General features: G+C 67.1%; 1 protein-coding gene across 1 annotated transcript; it reads left to right on the top strand.

Moving 5' to 3' along the window:
- Positions 1–1,432: 1,432 nt before the first annotated feature.
- Positions 1,433–10,001, top strand: FAAP20 (FA core complex associated protein 20). The gene is made up of 7 exons (XM_043573572.1): positions 1,433–1,537; positions 2,529–2,704; positions 3,404–3,728; positions 4,727–4,856; positions 5,558–5,687; positions 5,788–6,074; positions 9,920–10,001. Exons 4-7 carry the CDS (start codon positions 4,849–4,851, stop codon positions 9,990–9,992), a joined length of 498 nt encoding a protein of 165 aa, XP_043429507.1. The 5' UTR covers positions 1,433–1,537; positions 2,529–2,704; positions 3,404–3,728; positions 4,727–4,848; the 3' UTR covers positions 9,993–10,001.
- The last annotated feature ends 562 nt before the right edge of the window (positions 10,002–10,563 follow it).

Here is a 10,563-nt window from a genome sequence, read left to right as displayed (position 1 = left end):
CCCCTACTGTGGGCCCCAGCAGGTGCCCCAGGAGCCAACTCAAGGACACCTCCAGGGAAGCGGATGACAGCTTTCCAGGTCAGAGCTCTCTCACAGCGCCAGGCTGGAAATTGGCCTCACAGAAACGGGGGCTCGTGGTGGCCGCGCAGCCATGGCTCACGGTGGCCGAGGCCGGGGGCCTGGAAGGCACGGGGACCTGCCGGCATCTCAGGAAGTCAAGGCCCCGGCAGGGTTGTCCTAAGGAGGCAGCAGGTGGGACGAGCGGTCCCTGCGGAGAAGCCACGCCCACTCTGGGGAGGCCGGGGGAGGCCCTGCGCTCGCTGGGAGTGGGTCTGACCCCTGTCGCCCCCGTCCTGGGCGCCCCCTGGGACATTCGTGAGCTTGAGGCTGAGCTGGGCCTGCTCCGGGCCATACTCTCAGGCGGCAGCGGCCTCCTCCGCTCTGGGGGGTGGTCAGCGGGCAGGGGGTGAGACAGGCGGGTCGGGGATGCCCAGTCGCCCCCGACTGACCGCACCGCACTGGGTGCTGAAGCAGACGGTGTCCCGACGCTGCCGCACAAACGACTGGGGGCTCAGAACCACAGAACTAGTCCGTGCTCGCACAGTCTGGGGGCCACAGTCCCCACTCACGGTGGGCAGGGCCGCCGTCCCTCGAAGGCCCCGGGGAGGACCTTTCCTGCCCCCGGGCCGCGTCGCTCTGGCAAGCTTCCCTCTTCCCACAAGGACACCGGTCGGGGTGGACTGCGGGCCCACCCTGACCCAACGCGGCCTCTTCTTAACTTGATTCCGTCCGCGGAGACCCGGCCTCCAGATCGGGTCCCATTCGCGGGCTCCCAGCGGACGCAGTTTGGTGCAACGTGGCTCGACCCCCTGACGCGACCCCTGCTCCCCACAGGAGGAGAGCCCCCGGCGCCGTCCACCCCCGGCTCACACTCAGGGTCGGCCGAAGAGTCCCGTCTGGGCCCCCTTTCGGCCGGCACCCCCGGAGGCTCTGGGGACACGGTGGGGGGCAGACGGCAGGCTGGCCCTCCGGGAAGGTAGCGGCACCCCCGGCCTCCCGGTGGACGGAGGGCCTGTGGAGGAGCTTCAGGTGGCTCAGGAAGGCTTCTTTGCGCGGGGGGCACCGGAGCAGAGCCCGAGGGTCAGCAGGGGGACCCGGTGGGGGGCAGAAGCCTGAGCCGGAGACACGGGGACACAGGCAGGGCCGGTGTGGCTGTGCAGAGGGCATGGGCGCAGGACGGGGCAGGGGGCGCGGGACGCGGGACCTCACGGCAGTGACAAGGTTCTACGGGACGCTGGGACGGGGTGGGGAGGCTTGGAAGCAGGGCTCGGAAACTAGTCCCGGAGAGAGGTGGGGGCTTGGAAACGGGGCCGCCGTCTCTCCCGTGCCAACGCCCAGTTGTTTCTTGGCTTTTGGGCTCGTAGAGCGGGGGCTGCAGCCCGCTGCCCGCCGCCGGGTCCCGGCCGTCCACGCCCATCCCTCTGCGGCCGGGAGGGGACCCCTGGAGGAGGCCGCGCACGCCCTTGTTCCAGAACCGGTGAGCGGGCCCCACACACCCACCGCCACCCGACAGATCCTGCGATGTTTCCCAGGCAACTGCTTCAATCTGGCCCGTCTACCAGGCACTCCGCACGCCCACGGATGCCTCTGCCTGGCTGCGGGCAGGCTTGCCAGCCTGGCACACGCCGGCCGGCAGGTGTGGTCCAGCGGAGCCCGGCGCCTGGCTTCGTCAGAGGGCCGAACTCTGGGGAGGAGGCGGCCCGGCATTCCGGGCCGTCCTCACCTGGAGAGCAGGCACGGCCGGGGCATCCCGAGCGGGAGCCCTGCTGTCCTGTCACGCGGCAAGGGAGGCGGCGGCCGCCGCCGTGAACACGCGCCGCCCACGGCCAGCGTCACCTACAAGGCCGCTCCGCTTTCCAGGGCTCTCCAGGTCGTGCCCGCCAGCTTCGGCCCCTGTTCCGCCCATGTGTGCCGTCCTGACCCCATTTGCACGGTGGCCCGCGGGCAGAACCGGCCCCCCCAAATCCAAGGAGGGGGCGGGGGGCTTAGACCGCCCCAGCTCGTTCCGGGCCAGGATGTGGCTAGAGGCCTCGCGGGGCTCAAGCCCTGCCTCGGAGCAGGGTCTGATTGGGAACCTCGGCCGGGCTCCCGGGGACATCGGCACCTGTGGGAGGTCGGTCTCGCTCCCCCAGAGGGAGCGAGGAACCCGCACCCACCTGGCTCTGAGAGCACCAGGAGCCGAGACCTGTGCTCCCTGGTGGTGGAAGGTGGCGGGAGCGAGGGGCCCCTGACCGCCCGGCCGCACATGTCTCACGCTGGACCCGGCACCCGGGAGGGGGTGGCACCGGCCCATCACACACATGCCAGCACTGCCCTGCGGACGGAGCCGGGGAGAGCTCGGAGTGGGCTGCCGGCTGCGGGCTCCCGCACCCCTGCCCTGCACTTGCTGCTTTGCCCGAGGGGGCCTCTTCTGGCGGAGACGGTCTTCGTAGACGCGAATTTGGCTCGTACGGAACTTGTCTCCGCAGGGCGGGCATCCGTCACGATCAGAAATGATCTTCCCGTGAAGCTCCGCTCGCTGCCTGTCACCGCGGCGGGCGGCCCAGAAAACGTGAGCCTTCAATCAAGTTCAACGTCCGACCTTCTCCTGTCCCACACCGCCGCTGCATCGGGGGACCTGGCGCTTCCACTCCCCGTGCAAAAGGTCCTTGTGCGGGCACGGGCAGCGGGCAGCTGTCTGTCGCGCAGGCGGTGGCAGAGAGGGGGAGGGGCAGGGCTTCCTGACAGGCACCAGCACCTGCCCCCCGCCTGGCGGGTCACCCCAGCTCCGTTGTCCGTGGAAGCGTCCCAGGCTGTGGGCGCCGGCGGGATGGGGGGAGTTGATCCCCGGGAGCCGGATGAAACCAGGGAGGAGGAGCCCCCAGGAGGACGAGTTGTACACGGTGCTCTGGCTCCCGGAGGGCCTCTGCTCCCCAGGCGGCGCCGGCCTGGCCTGGGGACCCGGGCTTCTCCCTTGGCAGCCAAGGGCAAGCAAGGCCCCCTGGGCTGGAGAACGGGTGCCCCCCGCCCTTCTGGGCCCTAGGCCACAGCCAGGCTCTGTCAGGCCCTGACTCTTTCCCTTGGCTCGCGGTCACCGGGTCACCTGCCCTCACCGGGGCACCAGTCCTTACCAGGGTGTCACCTGCCCTCATCAGAGGTCACCTGCCCTAACCAGGGGGCCACCTGTCCTCACCGGGGGCACCTGTTCTCACCGGGGCACGACTGCCCTCACCAGGGGTCACCTGCCCTAACCAGGGGGTCACCTGTCCTCACCGGAGACACCTGCCCTCACCGGGGGGTCACCTACCTTCAGGCCAGGGCAGTAGTCTCCCTGCCAATGCCTTGCTCTGCCTTTCTTGGTCAGGAGCCCAGGCCGTGTGAGGTCTACAGAGGAAGGCACTGGAAGGGGCAGGAATAGTTGGGACACTGAACCGCGGCGCTCAGCTCCCGGAGAGAAGTCAGCGCCTTCCTCTGCCTCAGGCGTGGCGCCGGCCCTCCCGCATGTCCCCGTGGCCCGGACCGCAGAAGTGCTGGTGTTTCCATCAAAGGCTTCGAGGCTGTGGAGGCTGAAGCCGGGCACGTGGGAACCCCTGACACGAGCTGCTGGGCAGTCCCGGGGCTGCCGGGCTCCTGCGGCCTGCATGCCCGGGGTCCGTCTGGGCTTCCCTACCCTGGGAGCAGACCCCGTGGTAGGTTGCCTCCTCTAGGGACTCCCGGGACCCCCTGCTTGCAGCTCTGCTGGCTTATGCACGTGGGGTCTGTTTTCCATCGGTGGGCAGGCTCTGGGGTGAGGACCCTGCCTCGTTCCCCGGGGGGCGTTAGTATCTATGATAGTCCCCGACACAGGTAGACATTCAGGGAGCATTGGCGAACAGGCCCGTCCGTCCCCCCCCCCCCCCCCGGTGAAGGTCTGTCCTGGCAGCTGGATGAAGGGTGACCTTGACCTCAGGATGGGGGGCCTTGGGACTGGAGTTTGCAGTGAAGGGGGGGTGCCCAAGACCTGGGCTTGGCGGAGGGCAGGACCGTGACGCGCAGAGGGGCCAGGGTGAGGAGGGTTGGAACTGGGCCGTGGGAGCCCTGAGGAAGGGGGTGCAAGAGGAGAGCCCCAAAGCCGCTGGGGTCCCAGCGCCTCAAGTGACATCCACGTGTCCACAGAGGGGAGCTCCCGCCCCCCGGCTCCCTGCGCACTCCAGCCCCGGTGAGGTGGGGGGTCACCCAGGGGCCCGTCTTGGGGCCCACGGGGCACAGGGCTCCCCCGGAGCAGCAGCAGCGGAGGGTGCCTGGACGTTTGCTGCCACCAAGTGGTGGGCTGGGGGCTCGCCGGCGAGAGCCCCCCAGCCAGATCTCCGGGAGCCCCCACAGGCCCTCCCCTAGAGGCCCCCTCCCCAACTTGGCTGGCCACCTGGACCTTGTTGCCTCACTTTTCCCCCCCCTTAATTAAAAAAAAACCAGGTTCCTCCCTTTATTAGGAAAACTCGATGGTCCTAAGGAGGCTAGTCCCTTTCTCTGCCTGGACTGAGAGGGAAGCTGAGGGTCCGAGCTGACCCCTGCGGCGAGACGGGGGAGAGCCAGGGCGGGCCCAGGCGATGGGCCAGGTGGGCTTTAACTGAGGGTGGCTGCCGGGGGCGGATGTGGAGGGGCCCCTGGCCTGACTTCATGTACAGTTTCTCCTCCCAAACCTCTGCAGACCCCAAACCTACCGGGGGGCAGCGCGAGATGGGTCCCCCCCACGTCCCTCTGCAGCTGGAAATCAGTTCCCTCAGTCCCACCTCTGGTTAGAGGAGGAACCCCTGGCCTCAGTCTCCCCAAATGTTGAGGTCAGAACCCCTTCCTCCCTGACGGTGTCCCAAAGGCGAGGCCGCCTCGGGGCCGCGAGGAGCAGGCTGTGGGGTGCGCTGGGGTGGGTGCAAAGCGCGGCTCCCAGCGCGCACAAGGGCGGGGTGGGGTCAGGTCGAGGAGGGGGCCCGGGTCCACGGCGCCCAGGCGGGAGGTTGGCGCGCGGGACGGGGGCCCGGGTCCTGTCCCCGCAGGGAGGGGCTGGGGAGCCGGCGGGGGAGCCCTGCGGGGGCCGGGGGCGGGGCCTGTCTCGGGGGCGGGGGCCGCGGCGGGCCGCCCACTTCCGCCGGACGCGAGGCTCGAGACGAATGGAGGCGGCGCGGAGGCCGCGGTTGGGGCTGCGCCGCCGGAGGCCGTCCTCGGGGGCGGGTGAGGCCGGGGGCCGCGGGACGGGGGAAGGGGGCGCGGGGCGCTGGGGGCAGGCCCGTGTGTGCTTCCCGGAACCCGGCTCGCTCCGCCCCCTCGGGGTTGTCACCCTCCCCCGCGCCCCCCTCCCCGCTCCCCCCCAGCCCTCCCCGCCCACGCCAGCCCCCTCCCCCGCGGGACGCACGCTCACTAGGTCTCCCCGCTCCAGCCCCCACCCCCCCGCCGAGGTCCTCCCGCTCCCACCCGCCCTCCCCGAGCCCCCTCCCCACGGGCCCCCTGCGGAGCGCCCCCCACTGAGGTCTCTCTGCTCGCTCAGTGGCCGCGCGGGGCCCCTCCCGGAGGACGGAGGCGAGTGCGCGCGGCCGTGGGCGGAGCTGCTGCGCGCTGCGAGAGCGGATCTGAACCCCGACGGAGAGCTGCCGCCGCTGCCCGCCTTCCCCGACCCGGTGCGTCGGGGGGACCCCCGGGGTGGCCGGGTGTGTGTGTGTCCCTGGCCCCGGAGGCGCCCAGGCACCAATGACGCGGCCCGTCGACCCCATTTGGCAGGAATCTGGACGCGGTCCCGAGCGTGCCGCGCCCCCCGAGGTGTTCACCGTGGGACCCCACAGCTTTTCCTGGACGCCCTTCCCGCCGGCCCCGAGCGGAGGCGGGGGCTCAGGGCGTTGCTACAAGCTGCTCCTTGGGGCCGGGGGGCGCCCGGGGTCCCCCGCCCGGTCCCCGCAGCGACGTCTGGGGCCTGAGCCCCGCGGGACCCCTGGCGCCCGGGAGCGACCGTGGGAGGCGGCGCCGACCCTGCGGACCTGCCCCATGTGCCAGACCGACTTCGCCCCCGGGTGAGTGCGCCCCGCCCTCGGCCTCCCTCCGCCTCTGCGGACCCCAGCCCTGTTTGGAAACCACAGCGGGCTTTAGGGGGTTCAGGGTGCCCGAGCTCAGTTGTGGGCCCTTCAAACAGTAGTTCGTGCGGGCGGAGTGCGCGGCGCGCAGGGACTGCACGCCTCGGGAGACGGGCAGGTCTGGGGGTCCGCCGGCCCTCTCCTCCCTGGAGAGGACGCCACGGCCCGTGGGGCACCGAACCTCTTCCCCCGCCTCTAAGCCGGTCCACCCTGACACAGGGTCCCTGTGGTGACTGCCAGACTGTGGGGTCACCAAGCAGTTTCCTGTGTACATAGTTCACCGGTACCTTCCCAGTGGTTTTAAAAATGACTTTTTGTGTGTAGAGGTGTTTTGTTCTTTAAAAACTTGGTGTATATCTTTTAAGTTTTTTTTTTAAGTAAGGGGAGTGGCTCCAATTTTGTTAAGATATTAATCTCCAGACGCCCAGCTCGTGGGCCGTGTGTCACACAGCTCAGGACACAGACGGGGTCACAGGGGTCAGGATTATCAAAAGGATCCCGGTCAAGTGAAGTGAATGGACAGCAGGTTCAGTAAGCGGACCAGCGCCGGACCTCGCGTGGCTGGGAGAAGGGTGTCCTTAAGTCGCGGGTCACGTCCCTGGTCCCCGGAAGCAAAAACAGCCCAGGACGGTGAAGACAATGGAGCCGCTGACGACAGAGCAAACACCAGCAAACCTTGTCAGAATAGGCAGCGCGGAGCCCGCACGGGAAGGCCTAGAGAGACACGTCCCGTCTGTGCTCAGCTGTCGGGGCTTCTCCAGGCTGCGCTTTGTATCACAACAAGCCTTTGAGAGCCTGGTGTTGGGGGTGGGCCCGGCACCCCTGTGCTCATCTCCTCGAGGAGCCCACGGGTCGGGTGAGGCAGTGGGTGAGGCCCCGGCAGGGGAAGCCACCTGCCGGGCATGGAGAAGGGAGCCCTGTGGCCCACGGGAGGTTCCCTGGCTGTCGTGTGAGCGCCAGGTCTGCAAAGTGTCTGCAGACCCAGCCTTTTCGCCGTCCTGCCTGCCTCTGGCCAGAACCGGTGTTTGGGGCTGGCTTGCCCGTTCTGACAAAGCAGTGAGCACCTTTAAACCGGGGGTGCTCCTGATTTCCTGACTCATCCCCATCCACAGAAACCCAGGGGCCGGAGGTACCTTCGGGAGCCCCGGAGGGAAATGGTTTTCTGGAGAGCTGATGCGGTCGGGGTGCCCCAACTGGCCTCCTGTTCTAGGGGGTGCTTTTTGTCCTTGGCATGCTGGCATTTCTGCACAGTCTAAAACAGACTTCCAGCGACGGAAACGTTACAGAAAAGCTCCAGTTCCGAGTTTTGTAAGCAGTCGAAGGAAGACTTGGGAGCGCGCCTCATTTTTCCCAAAGTAGGTGTCGGCGCGTTTGGGCTCACGTCTCCGCGCGTCGGACACGCCGTGGCACGTTCTTCCACTTGACGAGGGAGAGGGTCCGTGGGCCAGAGCACACCCCGCAGGTTGTGGCTGTGACTGGGGACAACAGACATCCCGGGTCACTGGAAGCGAAGGCTCACGTCCTTTGTGGGATGTTCGGGGCAAGGAGACAGACTGGGCCTTGGGAGGGCCCGGGTTAGCAGGTGGACACGGTAATCGAACTGTCAAATTGTCTTGTGACTTTTCTAGAAAAGCGTGGGCTTTTAGTAATTCTTGGGAATTTTTTAAATGTAATATCTTTCATTCAAAACCAAAAATTTTTTTTAAAGTAAACTCTACACCCAACGTGGGGCTCGAACTCATGATCCCTGACGCCAAGAGTCACACGGTCTATTGGCCCAAGCAGCCAGCCGCCCCACTTGGGAACTTCTCCCCCGAAACCAAAGTCATGCATCGCTCTCCGTGTTGGTCCCCGGGGGGGACAGACGCCCGTAGCGATTCTGGCGGAGTATGTGCTGGCGGAGTATGTGCCTCGGGGAGATGGCGCCTGAGGACAAACTCGCCGATCTTCTCAAAGCCTTAGCGTTTTCCAGGTCACTCGGGGCACTGCTTTATTCTTCAGTGTGACAGACGACCACGTACTGGGTTCGCCAGACCGGGTGTGAGCTCCGTGCCCTGAAGATGTGCCTGTTGTCGCGCCCGGTGCCCCATGTACTTTCTGATGCCCGTGAGTCACACACACACACACACACACACACACACACACACACGGTTGGGAAAACAGGCTCCCATGGACCAGCTGACATGAAGACGTGGAAACCGGAAGCTGAGCGGTGTCCCCTGTGCTCCACGAGAGCCTGGCTTGTTGGCGTCTTGCGGCTCCGAGGCCCCTCAAGCTGCCAGACACGGAGCCCGCTCTGTTTGAGTCGGAAGCCAGCGGAGGATCTTGGGCTGAGTCTCCTCTCGTGCGGCCGGGCCAGCTGTCCACACACTGGGTTCCCATGTGACAGCGAGGCAGGCCTGCCTTGGGACAAGCTGCTGCAGGGACTGTAGAACGGGTCTGGCCGAGACAAAGCTCTTTCACCAGGGGGAGGTCCGAAGGGGCCCAGAGGGTACCTCCCAAACACCCCAGACAAGGTGGCCTGGTGCAGACCTTAGAATATTCTGGCAGCCTCGGAGAGAGCCCGCAGGAGCCCCAGGGACTTCAGAGCACACCGAGCCGCCTACAGGGTCTGAGAGGGCGGCCGACGGCCACCAGAACGGGCATGGGCTCCCCGAGCCACAGGGTGAGGGCGGTGCTGTGGCCCTCAGGGCCTCGCGGTGATGCCCCGGGTAAGGGCCTTTCCCCTCTGGCCGGCGAACTTGGCCAGCTGACCAGGATGGCCCTAGATGTGGGCAGGGGAAAGGTCCCATCTTGGGAGGCCTCTGAGAGTAGAGAAGCCATCTGGGCAAATCCCCTCAGAGGCCATGTCCCACAGGCGTCTCCAGAGGTCCCGACAGGACTCAGGACGTTGTATGAGGCGGCCGTTCCGTCAGCCACTGATGGAGACCTGGGGAGCCCCGGTGGGGAGGGCTGTTGGGGCAGGACCCATGTCTTCTACTCTAAGGTGCGGGTGGGGCCTCGGCCGCCGTGACACATGCCCGGGCTGGGGCAGAGGTTGTGGGTGACATTCGAGTCCCAACGCGAAAGGGGTCGTCATCCAGGCTGCCGAGCCCAGGGAGACGGAGGAGGCTGGGCCCGTCCGGAGCACGAGCGGGGCTGGACGAGGGGGGCCTGGTCCGGGGGTGGCCGGTAGCAGGGGGCCCGGGAGCTGCGGGGCGGCCAGCCACCAGGTAAGGTAGACCCCACGCTGCAGCGGACACAGGAGCTACGCCGCTTGCAGTCGGGGGGCTCAGCCCTCTGGGGGGGTGGGCACGAGGAAGACCGTGAGGCCTGACGGAGGAGCCGCTGGCCCCTTCTTGCACCGCTGATGGTCTCTGCCGATCCCCTTTCCTGGGGACGGGCTTTCAGGCCCCAGCCCCAGCAGTCGGCTGGGAGCCGTGAGGTTCTCAAGCTGAGTCGGGGCCAGAATGCCCTGGGGGGTTCGTTCAGACACAGGGTGCCCCCGCCCCCCAGCCTCAGAGGCAGGAGTCTGCGTGAGCCTCGAGAACGTGTCTGACGGACACGTGGCAGGTGCACTGAGCGCCTGGGCCCAGAGAAACCTCCCCAAGGGACAGGATTGGGGAAGGGCCTTTTCTGGTTGGTGCCCCCCCCCCCCCCCAGGACCTTCCCCTGGGTTCTGACCAGCTGTGGAGACTGGGCTTCTCTCTGGCTGACCTTCGCTGTGCTTGTCAGCAGAGGGAAGGGCGGGAACGTGTGTGCTGGGTGCCCTTCCCTCTGTGTGAGTGACCATCTCCCTGTTGCAGGCTGGCCCAGCTGGACATCGACAACCACCTCGCTCAGTGCCTGGAGGAGAGTGCAGAGGACGTGGTGTGGTGACTGACCTGCGTGAGCCCCGTGGGCCCGGAGGCCCTGACTCCACCTGCCAGAACCGTTTTGGAAGCTGCCTATTAAAAAACGTGTCCGTGTGGACTGCTGGCGTTGTAGGTAGTTCGTCTTGAGGCCGAAACACAGGATCCTTTCTGGCTTTTGGGAAGCGGGGTGCTTTCCTGTAGTCGGAAATGGGCAGAGCCCCTCGGTGGGCGGGCCCAGGCCCACGCAGATGAGCGGAGACTCTCGCGAGCAAACTAGGCATCTGTCCCAGAGTCGGCCATGTCTACAGACAGGTGGACGGGCGGGGGGCAGGGCATTCTCCCGCCTCCGCGGACTGCGCTCACACCGTGTTTTAATTCCCCGGATGAACTTGTTCCTTGCACGGCGCAGACTGCTACAGGGTGAAGAGAATCACTGTGAGGCACCCCGGACCTCGCCGGCGGGCGGCGTCTCCTCCAGTGGGGAACTTCAGGGCAGGGAACGGGCCAGGCGCCACCGGCAGTGGGCAGGCCGGCCTGCCGGAACATTCTGCACCAGCCCTGTGTTGTTCTGGCTTCCGGGGCAAGTGGAAAATGGG

The sequence above is a fragment of the Prionailurus bengalensis genome, chromosome C1 (genome assembly GCF_016509475.1).
Source record: "Prionailurus bengalensis isolate Pbe53 chromosome C1, Fcat_Pben_1.1_paternal_pri, whole genome shotgun sequence".
NCBI lineage: Eukaryota > Metazoa > Chordata > Mammalia > Carnivora > Felidae > Prionailurus > Prionailurus bengalensis.
Note: the sequence above shows the minus strand (reverse complement) of the source record. Positions and strands in the feature narration are given on the sequence as shown.

Bases quoted from the DNA above. Each gene is read 5' to 3' on its own strand.
- FAAP20 (XM_043573572.1), top strand. The intron at 5,688-5,787 runs GTGCGTCGGGGG...CCCATTTGGCAG, and splicing joins TGCCCGCCTTCCCCGACCCG to GAATCTGGACGCGGTCCCGA. The intron at 6,075-9,919 runs GTGAGTGCGCCC...TCCCTGTTGCAG, and splicing joins CAGACCGACTTCGCCCCCGG to GCTGGCCCAGCTGGACATCG.